The sequence below is a fragment of the Syngnathus scovelli genome, chromosome 18, assembly GCF_024217435.2.
Source record: "Syngnathus scovelli strain Florida chromosome 18, RoL_Ssco_1.2, whole genome shotgun sequence".
In the NCBI taxonomy this organism is placed as follows: domain Eukaryota; kingdom Metazoa; phylum Chordata; class Actinopteri; order Syngnathiformes; family Syngnathidae; genus Syngnathus; species Syngnathus scovelli.
Window position 1 is genome coordinate 11,146,319 of NC_090864.1, and position 19,802 is coordinate 11,166,120.

At 41.9% G+C, this 19,802-nt stretch overlaps 2 protein-coding genes across 6 annotated transcripts in view; both read right to left on the minus strand.

The window, feature by feature from the left end:
* ctnnd2a (catenin (cadherin-associated protein), delta 2a) overlaps window positions 1-10,026 on the minus strand; it is a 116,321-nt gene extending 106,295 nt beyond the window's left edge. For 2 of the 3 annotated variants that reach the window (XM_049749671.2, XM_049749669.2), the window contains exon 1: window positions 9,485-10,026. The gene's annotated coding sequence lies outside the window, so the exon portion shown is untranslated. The remainder of the gene's footprint in view (window positions 1-9,484) is intronic. The other variant, XM_049749670.2, reaches the window with a different exon arrangement.
* A 4,653-nt stretch (window positions 10,027-14,679) lies between these two features.
* Window positions 14,680-19,330, minus strand: zc2hc1a (zinc finger, C2HC-type containing 1A). Of its 3 annotated transcripts, XM_049749680.1 has the most exons (10): window positions 19,193-19,330; window positions 18,281-18,354; window positions 18,058-18,174; window positions 17,533-17,556; window positions 17,098-17,239; window positions 16,772-16,911; window positions 16,543-16,645; window positions 16,362-16,437; window positions 16,172-16,282; window positions 14,680-16,022 (listed from the first exon to the last, which is right to left on the minus strand). In XM_049749680.1, the coding sequence occupies exons 1-10, from the start codon at window positions 19,209-19,211 to the stop codon at window positions 15,893-15,895; spliced, it is 936 nt and encodes a 311-aa protein (XP_049605637.1). In that variant the 5' UTR covers window positions 19,212-19,330; the 3' UTR covers window positions 14,680-15,892. The 3 variants fall into 3 exon arrangements, with proteins under 3 accessions (XP_049605637.1, XP_049605638.1, XP_068504907.1); XM_049749681.1 differs by lacking the exon at window positions 17,533-17,556; XM_068648806.1 differs by lacking the exons at window positions 18,058-18,174; window positions 18,281-18,354; window positions 19,193-19,330 and having other exon boundaries at window positions 17,533-17,959.
* Between the last annotated feature and the right edge of the window lie 472 nt (window positions 19,331-19,802).

The following is a 19,802-nucleotide window of genomic DNA, read 5'->3' on the forward strand; positions in this document are numbered from 1 at the left end:
CTGATCATTTGTTGACACGAGTAGCTTTCTTTTTCCGAGGGACCTCTTTCCACATCGATACTTTCTCACCCGACTGATATTGCCGTCTTTCCACAGAGGTCAAAATATGAACTATTCATTCATTGTTCTGCCTCAGATTGACAGTCAGAATATTTTCATGATAAAATTGGTACCTTGTAGTATAATCATAACCACTTTTCTGACATTGATTTAATTTCCATTTGGCAATACGTCAATTGCAAAAATGTGGGCTTTGGAGCAAAGGATCATGGTTCAAAACCCACAGAGGACCAAAAATGCTTGTCTGATTCTTGACTACAATCATATTGCCCTTGGGCAAGACATAAAATATGGATCAATGTTGCAGCAAAATGCTAAAGCTAGATAAGGATAGCTTCTTCATCTGCTTACAATGGATATTTACAATCTCTTTCCTGATCACCATTGTTTTTTTGAGAACAGGTCAAAAGGCAAAAAAGGTAGAGTGGGTAGAGTTCATCCTTTGCTGCTGTCTGAAATGAGGTCAACTCGTTCGCTTTAGCTTTATTGAAGTCATGAAAAGGATCAGCAGAAATTAAAACTAAGAATGTGACGCCACGTATTGTTATTAATAATCTGACATGCCAATTAAAATCATCAGTGTTTGATGAGTCCAGTAGAGTAGTAGAGTATATTGAAACTTCTTCTCTTCATTAACTTGACATGAAAAATCCACAACAGATTTACATTACGTTACATTTCAATTACAAATCTACAGTGTAGTCTCATTTGGGAGTGACAAATATCTCATTTATGCTCTTAGACTGGCTTGGATTGTAATTGGCTAGAATAGACGGACATAAGACAGATTATTAGTAGCTTGTCTTGTTGTCCAATTTGTGCTCAGCTTGGTAATAACATCCAAACAGTAGACTATGGCAGCACAGTGCACTAAAGAGGCCTTGCCTTATTAACCTTGTGTTTGCAGGCGAACACTGGCACCCTGGCATTTAATAACAACACTATTGATTGGGCACAGAGCAACAGAACGGCCTCAGAGAATCAAGCATGACGAGGATCACGGGTCACGCTTCTGTCGTCCCCTCACCGCTCACATATGACGGGTTGACGCTATTAAATTAGCATTTCAAATGTCCCCTTGGAGAGGTCAGTGTGCTGTAAAGATAGATCAGCCGCTTCCCCTGGAGGCCAAAGTTAATTAGATCTCACCGCACCTTTGTTCCAAGAAATTTATAGAATTGTTTTGATAGTGGGCAACTTTAGAGGTGGTAGCTCCACGCGGAATTCATTCTTCACACTCATTGATCACAATCAATACTTCCTGGTATATTATACTGCTGAGCCAGTGATCTTTGTGTTGTCATGGCAACTAGAGTGACCTGGCAGGTAGTTCCCATGGATTCTCAACTACTACTACTACTGGTGGAACAATGGACTCTTGTTGAGAACCTTCTGACCTTCAATTTAGCCCAGAGCGTGTCTAACAAAGACAAGACAGCATAGGTGGGAGGATGTTTTCCTTAATCGTTGCAACCTTCACACTGGGATATCGCCATTAGGTGGTCATGCGTGTTACAGAGTGGGGAGGCCAGCAGGTGTTCTGTGGCCTCTTGTAGTCTTTGTCAATGACGCAACATAACTGCAGGTACTGATTGTATCCTGTGTTGCTTGACTTCCATACAGCCCCGATTGGGCTCTGTTCCCACTCCAGGATGATTTGGATGTGAGTGTGAATGGTTTTCTTTCTTCGTGTGCCCTGTGGCTGACTGGCAACCAATTCAGAGCGTAGTCTCGGCTAGGATACGGTCCAGCTCCGAGCAATGCTGAACAGAATGCAAAATTGTAAACAAATGGGCTATACATAGCAGAAATACTAAAATGTATGGGCTATGCGTGTCCAAATCATATGGAATTCTTTGGTGACCCATCAAGGTATTTAAAAAGTAGAGTGCTGCAGTGTACTTTTGCTTAAAGATTTTATCATGATACAATACTTTGAAACGCACGGCAATGTCCAAAAATCTGCTGGTTCTCACGCTGGGCTGGTAAATTTAGTGCCTCCGCGAAATCAAAGCAAGACTCGTGATATTAGTGATTGACAATTCTTCACCAGCTAAATGTACGTACTTGCCATGATAAATGGATGTCTGGTAATGATCACAATACACAAGGTCAACGGGCTCATTGGTCTTTCTTTAGTCCTAATTGACTTTGTGTCCCCTGGTAAATTAGTTTCTCTCTTTGACATTGATACAAAAAAAAAAAAAAAAAAAATGATGACATCACAAATATCAGGGGGAAAATACATCACTTGTGATGCAAATTGCATTGCAGAAAAGCAATAAAGTCCAATATCATCTGAAGTAATCACATCAGTGAATATGCATGCCTTCCACTCCCTGGCTGCGACATGGACATGTGTGCAACTAGAAAGTAAATAAGCTCAACTGTTTGTGTCGTCTTGTCTCCGCACGGCCCAGCGAGACGGAGGGAAGCAGAGGAAGACAGATATTGCGCATGTCTGTTCAAAGGATTTGTTTCGTTTCTTATTCCCTATGAGAATGCCTGTCTGCCACTCTAAAGCTTGCGCATTGCGAGCCTAATTGGCCTGAACAACAGTGTGCGGTTAAGCTTGCTTCTCGTCCAAGGCTGTGGTATTTTGTTTAGATTTTGTATTGGGAGGGGATGCTTTCATACAATAGTCTTTCGATTATAGCAGAATAGAGTTAATTAGCAAAGCCAAATCATGCACACTCAATCCTGGCCAAGCCAAAAATAAATGACGGCACAAATTAAATGCCAGATGGCATTTGAAAAGTCACCATCACTTTTCCAAATTGTGTCAAGCTTTTTGTTTGTGTGAAGCAGCCAAACCGCCAACTCGTTTCTGATCCTCACTGTGGACTTCAAAATATTGTTCAAGGCATACCCAGCCACATCTTTATACTTGGTGTGTATCTGAAACCCACAATGCACCACAGACTATCTCCAACCAACTAGACTCCATTTATAATGAATGAGTGTTACAATAGAGGTGGCTTCTGGGTGGAGAAAAAAAATATCATGCTTTAAAATATGATACAATACAGAGAACCGTTACTCACGGCATTTCTCATAAGCGAGAGACAAAAGAGCCGAGGCATTAACACAATTCAAATTCATGAGCCGCCAAACATGTACGTCAAATGATATGCAACGGCGATTGTTGTTAACGTCATGAATTATACATCCGCGCAAGACAGAGATGAGTGAAATCAATGTTCACTTTTCATCCTACAACCCAGCCATGCTGGAGACGTCGCACGAGATGGAAAGAAAACATCAAATGCAATTTAGTAGACGGCGTGATGCCACATGAGTGACCACGGCGTTTTGCTTATACACACAAAATTGTTTTGCCATTTTCTCAACGAATATTCTCATTACGGGGAAGCTGTCAGCAGGAATTCCACAGCTGTTGATGGAGAACACAGCACTGGCAATTAGCATCCTTCCATCCATCTAAGCTTATTTTGTAAACAAACATTTTTTTTTTTTTTTTTACCAATAAAAGTATAATTACCTGCTTTAAGGGGTGGATAAAATCACCACCTGTTATATTTGTGATCACAGTCGCATAACTGAAGAAGGTAACTTAAGGAAGATCATTTCCTCAGATTCTTCAATGAATTCAGTCCTGTGGAAAATGTACGGAAAAGTAAGTGTCGAGAAGGGCACAATTCATAAATAATACAAATGATCTTCTGTATCATTTTCCACTGAATTGCTCATACCCTATCATTCACTGCATCCCCATATACGAGGCACCTATGCTTTCCTTCTGTCACATCTGTAATATATAATTCCGCAAATGTTAACAGCATAGAAACCTATTTGGTAGCTTAGCAACCAGTATCATTTATGGACATGCTTATGCCGGCCCGCTGTGGATGCCACGGAAAAAAAAATGCAGTGTGAAAAAGCCTTAAATTGGCTGTAGGTGTAAAAAAAAATTAGACTTGTGCTCCTTTTGTGGTAGTTTTGACACTTGTGGTAGCTGAATAAATTGATCGTTTTTATTAATCATGCTGTCTATATCAGTCAATATAGTGTTGACAAGAAGGCGGCAATGAGAAACAACAATTGCATCGTGCTGCACGTTTGCCTTGCAGAAATCCGAACGTTGCACGTTGTGTATCTAAGGCTCCACTTTGATGCCAAATGAAGTCGGGCGCACCTGCTAGCTGAGCTAATTATTAATACAGCTCATCAAGTATGGAGAGTGAGCCCCAGCTGTGACGCCGTGGCTGGGATGCAAACTGCACGTTTTTCCCTATACTGTACTTTACATTTCCCATCCTTTTGGCGTGTGAAAATTCTTACTTTCCCCCCTATTGGGCTTCATCACAAGCTCTCCATTTTCCACCTCCCTGTCCATCACTTTACACTCCATCTCCCCATCATTTTCGCCACTTACCCCTTCCTGTGAATTCCCGCTTGTGTCACCTGCATCCTTAACCCAGTGTACCTTCACGCTGTTTTGTCACTTCACATTTTCCTCACCGCTCTCCTCTTTTTATCACTATCATTTCTTGACTTCTTTCTTTGTCTCACTGGCTGATAGGGAAGACAATGGAGTGGAGGAGGAGGAGGAGGAGGAGGAGGAGGAGGAGGAGGAGGGATGATGATGGAGGGAGCCCCATCTGTGGCTAGCTCATTAGAAGAAGGAGCAGAAAGCACACTAGAAGGCATCCACACACACTTTGCTGCCCTGCTGGAACTATTCCAACGCTGACACATCGCTATCTCCAAATCTGGCTGTCATTAATCACACCGTGTACAACACAGAACAACAATGTGAATGGCGCGATGCTTTCGAAACCTCCTGCACTGTCAAGCGACTCTGGCAAATTCAATGGAAACTTAAACTATGCCCTAAGCCCTCAGACATTTGCTTTCCTTTACAAAAAGAGTACATTCCATTTGGAATGGAGAGATTAAAAGATGAAGGGCACTCAGATGATGCAGAAAAAAAAAAAAAAGAGAATCCACTTAAGCTTACTTTTTGACCGGCACGTGAAATTCGTGACACATGATTGAAGGGATTTAAAACAGTCTTATCCATCTTGAACAGTTCTTCTTCTTTACCTTAGACTTTATTCATAAATCCTGTTTGGCACATTATCTGCAGAGTTTCTAATGTCAAGGCCAAATCTTTTGGAACACCTCTTTCTCATGATAAGAATGACATATGTTAAACCGCGAAAAAGTTTGACAACCCTTTTTGGTTTTAACCGGGAGGTCGGCAGATGGTGAAGGGACACTTGGTGCAAGTGAAAGTCGGATCTCCAGTCAGCCAATACATGAGCTTAATAAGAACTGGGGTAGTATTAGGGCCACCTGTTCATTTTTACAAAATGAAAAATGCTCATACCAAAAGGATTACGTTTCCACATTGGTAAAATAAAAGATTTGAAAGAGCTCTCTGGTGATGAACAAGTGTTGCTGCACTGCAAATTAAAATTACTGTAATAAAACATTTTTGCCACAACTATGAAGGAGTAGAAGGGCATCAAATGGCAAAGAAGAAATAAAAGTCCCCTTAAATATATCTTGAATTCTGAACCAAACAGAATATTTTTAAAAACATCTTATATATTATCTTATTAATAATAATTAAAAAAATAAAATGCAACAAGGAAACTAAGCATTAGAATGCTAAAAGACCCCCACCCTTTTACAGAGGATGACTCCACAAGGGGGCGCAAATTCCCTATGCATAATCCAATGATTGACATGTCTTACCAGTTATACTATTACACAACAATTTCAGTTTTTTTTTGTTTTTAAGGGGGGCACTTACATAATGAACATGCTAGAAACCACCAATGCATATGTGGTGTAACTTAACCTGTGACCATTGAGCATGTACAAATGATTCAGTGCAGGACAGTACAAGCACTTTGATACTATAAGTAGCTTCATAATAGGCAACGGATATTTTTAAAGTGATAAATGTACTTCTCTCATTTTTTCCCATTTATCAACGCAGGCCTATTGACTCTTAGAGGTCAAAAGCTCAGTGACAAGCCGGCCATCCAGTAAAGGATTTCTCTTGCCACTCAAGGCCATCCCTGCCACTATAAACTGAAGGCCTTGAACCTTCATCTTGTAGCCCGCAACTAATCATAGCATCAAGCTTAGAGTACAAGTCATCTATGACCATATTTCACTTGTCAAAGTGGATGTTGAAGGTGCTAAATTTACAACCTGACATCAATGCAGGGATCTGCCCAAGGATGACGAGGAAAAACGCAACAGTATATGACCATTAAATATGATAATGCAGCCAGACGCTGTCATCAGCACTTATGAAGAAAACGGTAATAATTACACATTAGTTTTTCGAATGGACACAATTAAGAGCAAGATAGATCATTGCTTAAATATGTCCCCGTGGGACGGCCATGCTAGATGCTATAATGTACCGTGAGGGGAAAGAAGAGTGATGCTACAGGTTTAATGGCGCGTAACGTGTATTTAATCGTGTATCACTTCAACCCTTATGGGGAACATTCTAAAAGTGTCCATTAGCGACTGTGCATTGTGTGTTTTTTTTAAATGTCATTAAAAGAGCTCATCGTAGAAAAAGCATGAATGATTGATGAGCGTATGGGGGCTGTCAACACCTCCCACGAGTCCATCAAAATGCAATCAAAGCACCGGGCAAGTTCACAGCTCGTGTCACTCGGCTGTGGTCCACCCATGACATATGCTTGGATGAAAGAGAAAGCATCAAATCTTAAATGTCCCACTTTGCCTTTTTTCACTTTTTTCTTTCATATCAGTCATTCCAGAAATGTTGGAAATATGCTGCAGTATTTCGCTCAAAAGAGGAGTGACTGTTTTGCTATTGGAGGGAATGCTGATGACAGTTAAGCAGTCACATTCTGCCCCCACCCACCCCCCTCAAATGTGGTCCTTAATGCGTCACTTGAAATGTAAAATACTTGGTACTTGGACCTGCTGAAAATGTCCTCTAATTGGTTCTGGCCCTGACATGGCACTCGCCTACACCGGCGGCGCTAGAAGGGGTTCTGCGGGGGCACTGAACCCCCACCCGGGAATTATGGTCATTTCCACCCATCCCCTGCAGGAAAAATGCATTTTCTGAAGAATTTGGTGAGGGGGTGGGGGTTAAAAAAACAGGTATAGACTAAATCTAATTTCTTTAAGTGCTAAATACAAAAGAAAAACATTCTGGCCCTGCAAACTTTAAAGAGGAGGTCAAAAGAGTCTCACTCACTGGCCACTCAGCGTGTCGTCTTACTTTTCCGATAATTGCCAGTGAAAAGAAAATCAAAGCGGAGAGGAAGTAAAGGTCATTTTGGCGTCCGCCGCGTCTCGACTAGTTTATGACAAAGTGGCGAAACGTGAAACAACCCCAAGTATATGGCTCCAGGTGGACTAACTATTGATGCAAACGCCTCTCCGGTCATCAGCATCCCTCTTCCGAGGCCAGCTCATCATGGCAGCACTTTGGACTGTCGTCAGCACTCCATCCTCGTGGACGCCAGCCAGCAGCCGCGCCGACCGATCAATAGGCACCGGCGGCTAGCTTTGCCCCACCCCCTCCCCCCCTTGTCTCAACTACAACACTATAAAGACTGCTGTGTTGTGCCGCCGCTGCATAATGATTAAGCATCCCACGCTGCTGTATGAATTAGCCTAATCTGTGTCCGCAACCAAAGGACGGGGACTTCACATGCCCGCTAGAGACGCTCGCCGGACAGAAAAGAAGCTCATCCTTCGGAAATTTAGACGAAAGGCGCATGAGAGGGGGTCGCGTGTTTGTGACAAAGAGAAATATGGCACAAGAATGCACTGATGATGGTAATAAGTTGTGAAATGGTTTCTCACTTTATTAAAGCGGAACCTCAAATGCCACCATTTGTAATTGCGTGCCTCCATTTTCTATACAGCTCATTAGAGATGCAGCCAAGTTGGAGACAGCTTTGGAACATTCATGGGGAAAAAACAACTTCAAATTTTGCGGTCAGCAAATCTCACAAGACCTCAGCTCAGCCAGCGGCAAATGACCTCAGCTTATGTTGTGCTTTTTGCCTCATTGTTTTCAAAACAGCAAATAGGTGATTTTTTTCCCCCAAATAACAGATGGGTTGCAAAAAAACCTTCAGAATGATCTCAATAAAAACAAAAGACCCTTGATGAAAACTAACAAAATAACTATAACTAAACAGTTCCGTTAACTAAATGAAAAAAATGCTTTTAAAAAATAAGTGAAACTACATGTTGCATAACTAACCGGAATTCAGTACAGTCATAGCAAAAATTACCTTGTTTTTGGTTTTGTCAATTAATTTCATAGACAAGCTGATCTTATTTTAAATCTGTTTATTATTTATTTTACAGGAATATCAAAAAGTCTGTAGCTGATTATTTTCTATTTCCTTTACACCCTGCAAGGAAAATTGGTTTGAAATAGTGTAAACGAATTAAAAATCCTCAGCCTTTGAGAATGGACTGAGTTGACCTTAATGGTTCCACTGTGTAGCTTTTATACCCTTGACTATTAACTTCTACTGTCTGGGAACGTACGTGGTAATGTCGGAGTCCAGTAATTTGCCCCCTGAGATACATTCATGTAAATTGGACCTTGAGGGACACCAAAGTACCCCTTAACATGACACACGCTTCTATCACACGATTTGTGTTTAAAACACACACTTTGGACATCCACACTGCATTTAAGTTCAAGTCAGAGGAAAATTGGCAATCCCCAAAGCAAAGCTTTTTTTTTTTTTTTTTAACACTTACAGTACGTTCTCAGAGTTCAATGCCATACGGTGAGACCTTGGCGTATATAATCGAACCTTTTCCCCCTGCTCGCTGCATGATGATGCTGTCCATCATGTACCTGTCAAAGTGCTGACATGCAGGAGGCTGTGCATGTAGCCACATCATGTCTAATAACACCCACCCACCCCCTCTCCTCTCCTCTGCTCTGCTCTGCTCTGCTCTGCTCATCCTCCTCTCCCTCCAGCTCATCAGCAGGATCTATTGCACGCCCTTGACAAACTGCCAGCGCAATCCCTCTCCTGCAAAATGTCTATTTATCATCCCAAGTAAGGCGAAAGGGGTGATGAGAAACATGGACATTTCCCCCGAATCATCTCTAGAACTCATTGAGAGCAAGCAGTATATTAAAAGCAGAACTTCACTTAGTTTTAACGTGCCTTCCTTTTCTCTCACGCAAGAGTACCTTTAAATACAATCAATGATGCCATCGGATCACTATTGAGGCAGTATGCATGTTGTCTGATGGAATTTTGAGGGCAACAAAAGATTTTGAATAAGCTCCTCCATACATGACCAAGTGTGTCCAACAAACATTTTGCACGTCCCATTGTGCTGGGCGACAGACAACATGCCATTTAAATCCTCCATGTTTAAAAGCATCAAATAAAATCACGCCAAGACTTACCTAAATGAGATCGTGGCCACCGTCCCAGCCACCGGCGTCTCCTCAATTCACCGTCCGCCCCTAGTGTGCCTTTCCTCGGGGTCCAATTCGCAGCGTGCTCGCCTCAGTTTAGGATAGAAGAGCGCGTCCGGTCGGCTCGTCCTGGTTCCGGGGATGTGGAGGATGCAGCGTGCATTTGCAGTTTGCAAAAGGACTCAGGCATCCGGGTGGCGCAGGTGGAGGAGGACGAATGATGGGAAGAAGAAGAAGAAGAAAAAGCAGGTAGCTCGAGGGGTTTGGAGCAGAGGGAGGGAGCGAGGGAGGGACGGACGGACGGAGGTGTGCAGGCGGTGGGAGAGCGGAGAAGCACTGCGGTGACAGGAAGAACGCCGGCCGGAAAGAAGGCAGACAGCCGCTCTCTGTCTCGCTCGGCCACTCACTAACCGGCTCGCTCACGCACACGTCAGTTGCGCCCCTTCAATCGTGTGGTGTGGCTTGGCGTGGTGTGGTGTGGTGGTGTGGTGTGGGCGCCCTCTGCAGCGGCAACGTCAATACAACAGGCAGGCAGGCAGGTGATCCCCCCCCCCCCCCCCTCTTCCGTGCATTGTTCCAAACTGTGCGTGGGAGGCGTCCTCCCTTGCAAACTCACACCATCTATCCTATTGTGTTTTTCAAATCATCTGCAATCGGGAGTGAGCATTTAGGTGCAATTTGTATAAGCTACTTCACTTTGGAGGCAATCATCATCATCGTGACATTGTTATTTGTGCATTACCTTCGGGTGCGCGAGGGCTAACTCGACCTCTGGTTAAAGCCTAACTGTGGTAGGCTGGATTTGACACCTGTGCGTGCAGTCCAATTTCCGGCAAATTAGGTGATCATTTCCACCTGTGTCAGGTGTGCTTAACAAAGTGCAGTACCCCTTCCATTCCATATGCATACTGCCGTTTTTATAATGAATGTCAAATTATGTAGATTATCCAAAGTTAGCTCGTTTCATCCTTCCTCGGCATGTTTTTATTCATAAACTGCTGATCAGATCTTCAATCCTCGATGTCTGAGCAAACTTTCATTACCTTGCATGTTAGCGGAAAAATCGCTAGAGGGCGCTCTCGGTCTGAAAATTCAACCTGAGCCCAATGCTGTACCTATACAAAAAGCCTACAAAATAATCAGACATAATGCTGCTATAATTTCGACAACGTGTAGAGATTTAATATTTGCTATTGTTAAATAAAAGAAGGCAAGAATTACAAATAAATACTTGGTACCATATATCAATGACATCAGAAGGAAACATTTAGTAGGTCATCCCTTAAAAGTGATAAAACATGCCCGTGTCATTCCCTGAAGGCGTTGTCTCCGGGGGTGGTGGCAAGCATTCTTGTTCAGCTGTCACTCGTGATTCCACGCCCTGCTCAGCTAGTACCAAGCCAGATTCGGGTCAAAAGTGTGAAACTCGAAAAGAAATAGTTTATTCAAAACATTTACCAAAGCAAAGCAAAACTATTTTTAACTCGGAAAAAAAAAAACATTTCATACAAGTATTTTTATTTTGATTTTTTTTTCAAACTCAACACTTTTATTTTCAGTTTCAAGTTTTATTTTTTCAAGTACGAGTTTTGTTTTTTCAAGTACAAAACCTTTGACCCCTTTGACCTCCTCCATAGGAACACACAATTTGACATAGCATAACATTCTTCCACACAAAAAAAGGCACTGACGAGAAACACAAATCTCTAAATAGCCACATTTAAAAAGTGTTGCAATGCCACTTATGGGAAATAAACTCCGAATTGTAGCTTCCACTTACACATATGAAGCAAGAAACTATTACGGGATATGTTTTAAAAGACCCACCCTCATGTCTGTGTGTGACTTTGTCAACTATGTTTAAGTTTATGCAATAACTTTAAATTGCGTGAGTGCATTAATAAATGAACTACTTCAATTTACATTTTACAGGGATACGCTTAAACAAGCAAGGCATAGATATCAGAGTTACTTTTAAAGATTGAAATCTAAAAGTCATATTAAAAACGGGTGTCATGCATTCAATGCAAATTAAAATAATGCAAATTACCATTGACGAAAGCAACCACCGTGTATTCCTGTTGGGACATATCGCCACATATTTGGAAAGTGAATCATACCAAAATCCCCCAAAAGAATCTAGCTGTGTGTGGGGCGCACCAAAAGTCTTACCGTGGTAACGACTAGATTTGGACAGATGTCTTTAATGACCCGAGAAGTGTGGCAAAAACACACACCATTTGTTATGGTCACCACAATAATCATATTGTACATAATCAGACTTTTTGCAATCATAATGTGACATCCAAACGTTTATATGACGGCTGCTCAAGTTTGGGGGGTGAGTCTTGCTTGACAAATAGGGTGAGAAGATTCACAATTAAAGGCCGTAATTTCTTCTGTGGGTGATGTGCTATGTTTTTTCATCTAAAGACGCCACACATGCACACACACTAAGTGCATTCCAAATATAAATGGTGATTATTTTCTCTTGATGATTAAAACTCGTTATGTGAATGGGCTATTGTTGTCAAAGAAGGTGTGCAAAGTCCCACCTCCGTTTGAAAGAGTCGGTATTTGCACAGATTGAAATATGAGAGCAAAGTGGAAGCTACAGTGGCCACGGAAGTAAAAATCACAAAGCCACAGCCGGACGCGTGTGGGGTAGACAGGACGCGACCGCATTCAAACATACGCACGAGCCGAGCTGAGTTGTCTGTCCCTGCGCGGTGTGGCGCGGCGCGGCGCGGTGCAGACACCTTTGGAGGCGGCACACTAACATGCGTGAACCGCATCTTCTCCGGACCATCCAAGCAGCATTAACAACTCCAAAATAATGAATGGCGATTATGAATGAAGAATGACCAATGGTAAGTCGTGCAACTCACGGAGAGGCGCACAACATCGGGAAGCCAGACGAGCCGAGCTGCTCCGGGTGCGACCGACCGTCTGATCCTCTCCAACCGTCCCAATGCCTCTTTTTATCACTTCCCATTAGCCAGTCAGACGGAAAGCGAAATTAAATGTGCTTTTTCTGGGAATAGGTGGAGTATTTACAGTACATGTGCTTTTTGAAAGTTTCGTTTTTGATCCTAGTTTACCATCGTATTTGCACTATGCATGCATGCTCGCCTGCTTCTGGGTCATAACATCATAAACGCTTGACGGGGATATTTACAAGTGTGCATGTTTCCTTGTTGGCTGCACACCGAAATATTAGGAACACGGCAAACTACACACACACACACACACATTGTTAAATGCAAACTACTGTGGCCAATCAAAACTGCATACATATATTGTTAAAGATCAATCATAAGCCTGAGTTTTAAATTGTAAAATTTGAAAGTTATTTAGATCAAATGTAAAGGGATTTTGACTGGCTTGATAGAAGTGTCTCGTTGTATCTCCCATAAGCATCTTCTGTTCATCGCTCCCCTGCTTCTTCCGCTTCTACCTTTGGCCTCGAGCTGCAGGAGCCAAAAGCCTCTCGCAGAACTCAGAGAGGATTACACGGGAATCGTGCACACAGATCTCAACAATGCGGTGAGTCGGAACCGTCCGTGTGCAGGACATACACTATGCAGAATATATTGAATCCAACTACCGTAATTGTTCAATTAACATGACTGCTTTTTCTGTTTTCATATTAAGAAAGAAAGAATCATTACCCTGAAGGGAAACACGTCATGCATTGAGGATACGCAAAGAGTGCAAAATTGTACACAAAGAAACAACATGGTGAGTCACTTGAGTAGTAGTTGCATGCAATTCGCATTAGTCATAGTTTAATCAAAACATCCACATTTAATCAAAACCAAAATGGTGACAGGCCATGGAGGAATCATTTAGAACGCATTGGAACAATTTAGATAAGTCTGATGTAAATTCATATTTGTTAAGGTACTTTTGTGTCTTTGCTTTTTTCCAGGATTTTGTCAGCATCTTACACAATTTAACTTGCCACATGTGGAATATGAAATTTAACCACACACGCGGACTGGTCACATCTGTCCTAAACTCGCTAGAGTGCACTTGTTCTTTGAACCTGGTAAGTTAAGATGCATTTCAACTTCTGCAATTTATTTGACTTTTTTTTAGCCAAAACAGCCAAGATTGTAGATTCATTTAGCATGAGCAATGTGATTGATCAAACTTGAGATTAATTACTGAGTCTTTGTGTCTGAAAGTTTTGTGATGAAGCGCTATGTCTGCTTTCTAGAGTGAAGAACGCCAAGTGAGGAGAAGGACAGCAATGAGCAAGAATCAAAAGCAGCAGAGAAAACTCGACAGGGAGGCCCAAAAACTTTGCAAAGTTGCCACGATCTTATCTAGCATGACAACATGCTATGAGATGTTGAATTCACGTTTAGGGAACACCTGATAGCCGCTCCCCGCTTGGGTTATTTTTCCACTAACCCATTCTTCCGTAGTCCTTGATTGGGTTACAAAAGAGGAAGCTCCTACTTGGTTTAAGTGACATTTTCGCTTTCCGTGTGGTTCTTTTTGGCTGGTGTACAGCAACTGAGTCATTCGATACGCTTGCGAGCTACACAGCGGACATCCAATTCATGACTGAATTTTGAACGCAAGCTAATCTATTAGCTTATTCACAATATACTGTATTGTACAGGGGGGGGGGGGAAAAACATCTTTATGACAGAAGGGAAACCATTACTTAAGCTCTTGTTGAGGGTTTACACATCTGTCGCTGCTCAAGCAGGAAAAAATATGTTGCGCAATTTTACTTTCACTTTGAATCAGTTGGATTGTGTTTCCCAATCTTTATTGAGCCAAGACACTCATTTACAAAGGTCCCGCGGGACACGTAGACATATTTGTAAATAATAAATCATTTTCTGACAAGTTAAGGGAAATTGGAGATTGCATCGCGGCATCCCTGAGGTTATACGAGCGGTGCCACGCCGGCCACCCTTACTGGGACTCCGATGCATTTGACTGATGTTTTAAAAGCTAATTTTGCCACAGATGGCTGAGTTCACCGAGAAGTTCTCATGTTTGATGTAACTTGGGATGTTCAAGTGGCACAAATGTTAGACGTACTAAACTTGCCGTTTGTTGATTTGAACCCACGTGTGATGTATATAAGCCATTTATATTGGAAATATATTTATAAGAAAAACGGACTCTTTTGTTGCGGTCTTTGATGGATACACACCAAGTTTTCTGCATAAACATTTGTTTAATCATGGAGGCTCTACATGGCATTAGGTGCACACTTTTGTTGTCATTTTCCCCAATTTAATTTTATGAACATGACGCATGAACATCCTTAACAGTCAAAGTTGTACTATCCAGTGGTCCATGTGCCTTTGACTAACAGTAATGCAAACAGCAGAGTGTGTTACGCCAGAGCTTATGCAAGAGGTTGGGTTCAAGCAGCCGGACATATCCAAAGATTAGCCCGGGATTGAAAGTGCCAATGTTATCGCCACTTTGATAGCAACCAATATTAGGTCAATATTGATTTACAATCCTTTGTAGTGCTTTTCAAATACTAATGCATTGAACATGTTGAAATGATAAATTAGAAAGAATTCAATTGTAAGTAATATTTGTTTTCATGACAGTTTGTCCAACTATTTTTTTGAGTGCGCTCTTGCACAGTGACACACATTGATAAATACCTCAATGGAAGCACAGTGATTTGATTTCATAGTCAATTCTGTTGAGAGTCGAATATTTGTCGTAACCAATGAAAGGGGGAAAAACACAAGGTACATGTGCAAATAAAACAGAATTGACTTTTGGTACAACATTAACAAACTCAAAAGTCACCCAGTAAAAAGGAGTTGAAATATGGACGGAATAAATTAAATTAACTAGCTGGGGGGAAAAAAAGGAACATTAATGTATGGGCTTATAGACAATGCTACCGTTTGTGAAATATCAACATTAAAAGTTAAAAGGGGCTTGAAAGGAAAAAAACACCTAACACGCACATTTTCCTAAGAGGTTAATCATATTGCACTTATTGATGGGACTAAATTCTCCTATGATGAAATTGAGAAGCAGTTACAGTTATGCTTGAGCGAGGACTGAGCGACAAGGGGAAATGATTGTGTCTCACCACTGATTCAATCCGCACTTAACAGTTTTCCCACCTCATTCCTTTTTGGGACTTAACGAAACATATGCCACTGTTCAGAACAATTTTAAAGCTGTGGTTTAACTTTCAGAACAGGGGTGTAAAGGTTTTTACCCGAGCCTAAAAGAAACCCAATGCCGCCAGCCCAGCCTCACCTCACACTCTACCTCTAGTGCCCCCCAGGTAAATTGACTTTGAGACCCCTGATCTACATGGAAAACCTAAATTATAAACCCGTGCAAAAAAAAATAGCGTTGACTCATTTCCATGAGTAGGAAAGCGATCTTTCAAATACACAGCCTTCTGATGCCACACTCACAGCAGAATTTTGCCGCTTCTATGGGGTACCTGCTCCCACACGAGTGACAAAACTTGCTCTTTACGTCACTATTGCCCACACTGCCATGGACATCATCCCTGAGAAATCAAACACAAGCACAGATATTGATGAGTCATGATGTATTTAGGGGATAAGCAATGCATGGATGGTTGGTAGCACTTCACCGACCACAAGAGGTCACGGCAGTGCAGCATGAGCTTTTCTCTCTTACTGATAAATGTCTCACCTGGTTATGAAAGTGTCCTCTAATTTCTTCTTATAGAGTGGTCCTCTTACAGGCGTAGTGTTTCTCACAGAACCGTATCCAGAACTCACTACACGATTCTTTATCCCCACACTGACATGTGGAAGGGAAAAATGTAAGAGGAAAAAAGAATGACCCTGTATTCTAACGCAGCCGTCGGTGCGCTACTCACCCGGAAGAAGGGCTCGGGCTCGGGTTTGCGTTTGTCCTCATTGAAGCTGCAGGGGAGGTCTTGCTGGAAAGCACTCCTAAAATAGGAACACCGTGTGACCCAACGTTGTGCTGCTCTAGCTCATGACATGATGTTATCTAACTGGAGATTATGAAAATGATTTCAAATCCACCATTTTTACCAGTCGGCTGAGAAAGGCCTGATCTTGCAGGCAGACGGGAGGAGGCCGAAGGGATGCTTGATGATACGGAGTTGACCTTCTTGACAAGAGGGGGCGGCTTGTACTGAGGACAAAGGAAGGTGGAATGAAAATTTGAGAGAGGAACCACACTGAGTGGTGTGGGGGGGGGGGGTATTATTTGGTGTTATTCCCATTTTTCAAAGCCCGGAAAAATGTGGAGAAATATTACCTGTGGGCGAGCAGGGGCTTTCTTGGCGTCGCTTTTGTTTCTGTTACTCATCCTGGAAGCCTGATCCTGACAGAACTTAATGTGGCCTTGAGCCGAATTTTCGTTGAACCTCCGTTGACAATAAGGACACTTGACTAGGTCTGAAAAAGAGATTGAGAGGAAAATATGCATCAGTTTCATAAACAATCCAATATTACGAGAAATGTTGTGGCGGCAATTACTTTAAAATAACAAGGCCACATCTGTTTTTTTAACATCATTTTGAATGCCTTTTGATCGGGTTTGCAAGATGAATTGGGTTGGAAATTCATTTTCAAGTGACTTACCTGGGTCAAACGTCGGAGCAGGAGGCGGGTGCAAAGGTCCGCCTTCCTTCATGGCCCTCGCGTTGGCTTTGGATAACTTGAGGACTGCGAGGAAGTCTTCATGTTTCTTGCGCCAGTTGGACGGCTTCTTTGGAGGCTCCGCCTGGTAAGAGGCAACAGTCATAACATCATTCTGCCGTTTCGATGGGGACACATGTTGAATTCTGATTTGATGAATACAAAAGTATTTTTTTTTTTTTTGTCCTCAAGGATTTCCAAATCCAGTGTTTGCATGGGAGCTAATCAGACACAATTCATGCACTGAGAAGATAGCAAGTCTAAAGCTGTTTATAGATAGAGGGTGCGGGTCTTTAGCACTGTTAGGGCGTAGGCTACAGCTCAAAGAGTGATTCTTGTTATCTAAAACAAAATAAAAATAAAATCAAAATAACTTACTTTTTGAGCAGATGAACTTTGTGACTGAAATATAAAGTAGTTGTATTTGTTGCAAATGTGTACATCAAACAAAGGAATGACTTCAAGGTTAAATGGACATATTACATTCACTCCCATTGATGGCATTGTGTAAAAAAGATTGCACTGTTGGGACAGGGATGTTTCCGATGGAGTGCTTCCTTGAGATGTGCACACTTTCACCACTTGGTGGCAGTAGTGTGACAGGTGGAGTGGCTGTAGATGGGCGACTAATACTGAAGGCGTACAGAATTTTTCCATCAGTGCTGCCACATAGGACGCACACTTCTTAACCAGATGTATGACAAAAGTAAACGGCATTTTCAATATGGACAAATGTGTGCATATATATCAATATAAGGCCCACTATTCAACATCAAATGGTTTGATGCACGGATATCACAAGCAGCATCTTGTTCAAGGATGCTTTGACAGAAAGTGGGAATCAAAAATAAAACTTTCAAGGGTAGAGAAGACTGAAGCTAACCCCTTATTGTGTGATCTTACCCTTGGTTTTAGGGGTTTGAGAGTCGGGATATCTGTACCAGCCGCTCTTTGCCTGCTGGAGTCAAAAACCTTCCTTCGTTTGGATGCTGACTTTTGGCAGATTTTGGCATGCTTCTCCTAGAGAAACAGAGAACCCGTTTCCCAGTAACCACACCAAATATCACATAAGTGCAACTCTTCTCCATTTGTTCTTCAGGAATGTTAGCAGCAGTGTTGATTTTACCAGGACTTTAGGGAAGAACATTCTTTTACAGGTGTTACACTGGGAGAGATCGCCAACAGGAAAGGTCTCCCCATCTGAAAAGTCAATTATGGCATCAATTGTCATCCAACATGTTTGATTGCTGCATCGGTTTTTCACATTTATTTTGGTTTGATCTCTGAGGGCTTGTTTTTATAGGTTCAAAATAAAAACAAAACTTGAAGAGCTGCTATCGACAAAAACACCCAGGCACACCCAGACTCTCTTATAGACACTCTTTGAGCCAGCGTAAAAGCTTAAAAGGTCTTTTTGCTCTATCATCTTTAATGACATCATAACTGCCCGCATAGTCAAAAGCACAAGACATTCTTTGTAGGGCTGGCTGCACAAAAAAGCAACAAAAATCATCATCTTAACATGACCTCCTTAGAGCCACTGTGAGTTAAATGAAGGCCTTCCAGCATCATGTGATCAGAATGCATAGTGCTCCTGCATGACAAATGACTATTGATTATTCCCCTAAACGATAAACGAGATACAATGAGAGCATCGGAGCAAAAAAGCTCACCGAAGTTCCTAAACCTTGCACGTCCATTTCTAATGCAAGGTTAAAATTTGGTGTATTGGTGTCGATTTTAACCATTGATACACACACTTGCACATCTCAACAATGTTGACGTTGGAGATTCAATGTGTGTCTGCAAAGAACCTTGCTTGTGCCATATTCGTATGTAAATCGGAATCATCACAGTCGATGCAAGTGACGGACAGCTCCCAAAGACAAACACGTCCATCGCATAGCAGCTAGCGTATTCACACACAAACGTTACCTAGCCTGACTGAAGCAACCCAAACAATAGAAGGTCTCTCCCCAAAAATTGCAAACTGGATTTTAACACATAAAAGTAGAATAAGCACCGTCATTGATCTTACCACCGAATTCGTCCATCATTAGCGTTTCTTTACTTCTTGCAGATACAGTTCAGCTGCCCTTACAAACAAGAGACTGGTAGTCGCCGGACAATGTAAAATAGTTACCGCTAAACACTTCCGGTTTTGTTAACATACACCAGGAGTTAATCTCTTTTCTTTATTTAATCCTCATCTGTCCTTGCCTTTTGCTCCTCTTTTTACATGTCTACTTCTCTCAAGCAGACATCCCATTGAGGATACTGGAGTAGGGACAAACGTTTGGAAAATGATGCATTTAATCATCCATTTCAGGGAGACGATAAATAAAGAACAGGTATGTTACAACTCAGTCGCCTCTGTAGCTGATTCATTGCATTAAAAACACATCTAGCCTTTGTCATTTATGTTTCAAAGTAAAGCAAATAAACTTAAACATGACTAGCAAATTTAAAACTAGTTTCGATAGAATTGGCCAGAGGAGAACTCTCTTGACTCCAATCATCTTTGTGTTGTCAATGGCAACTGGCTTGGATGACGCTGGCGATATAACAACATCTCGGGATTCCATTGGTCCTTACCGTGTGGTAACATGCACAGGAACCAGCAGATGGGGCATGGGAGGTAACCTAAA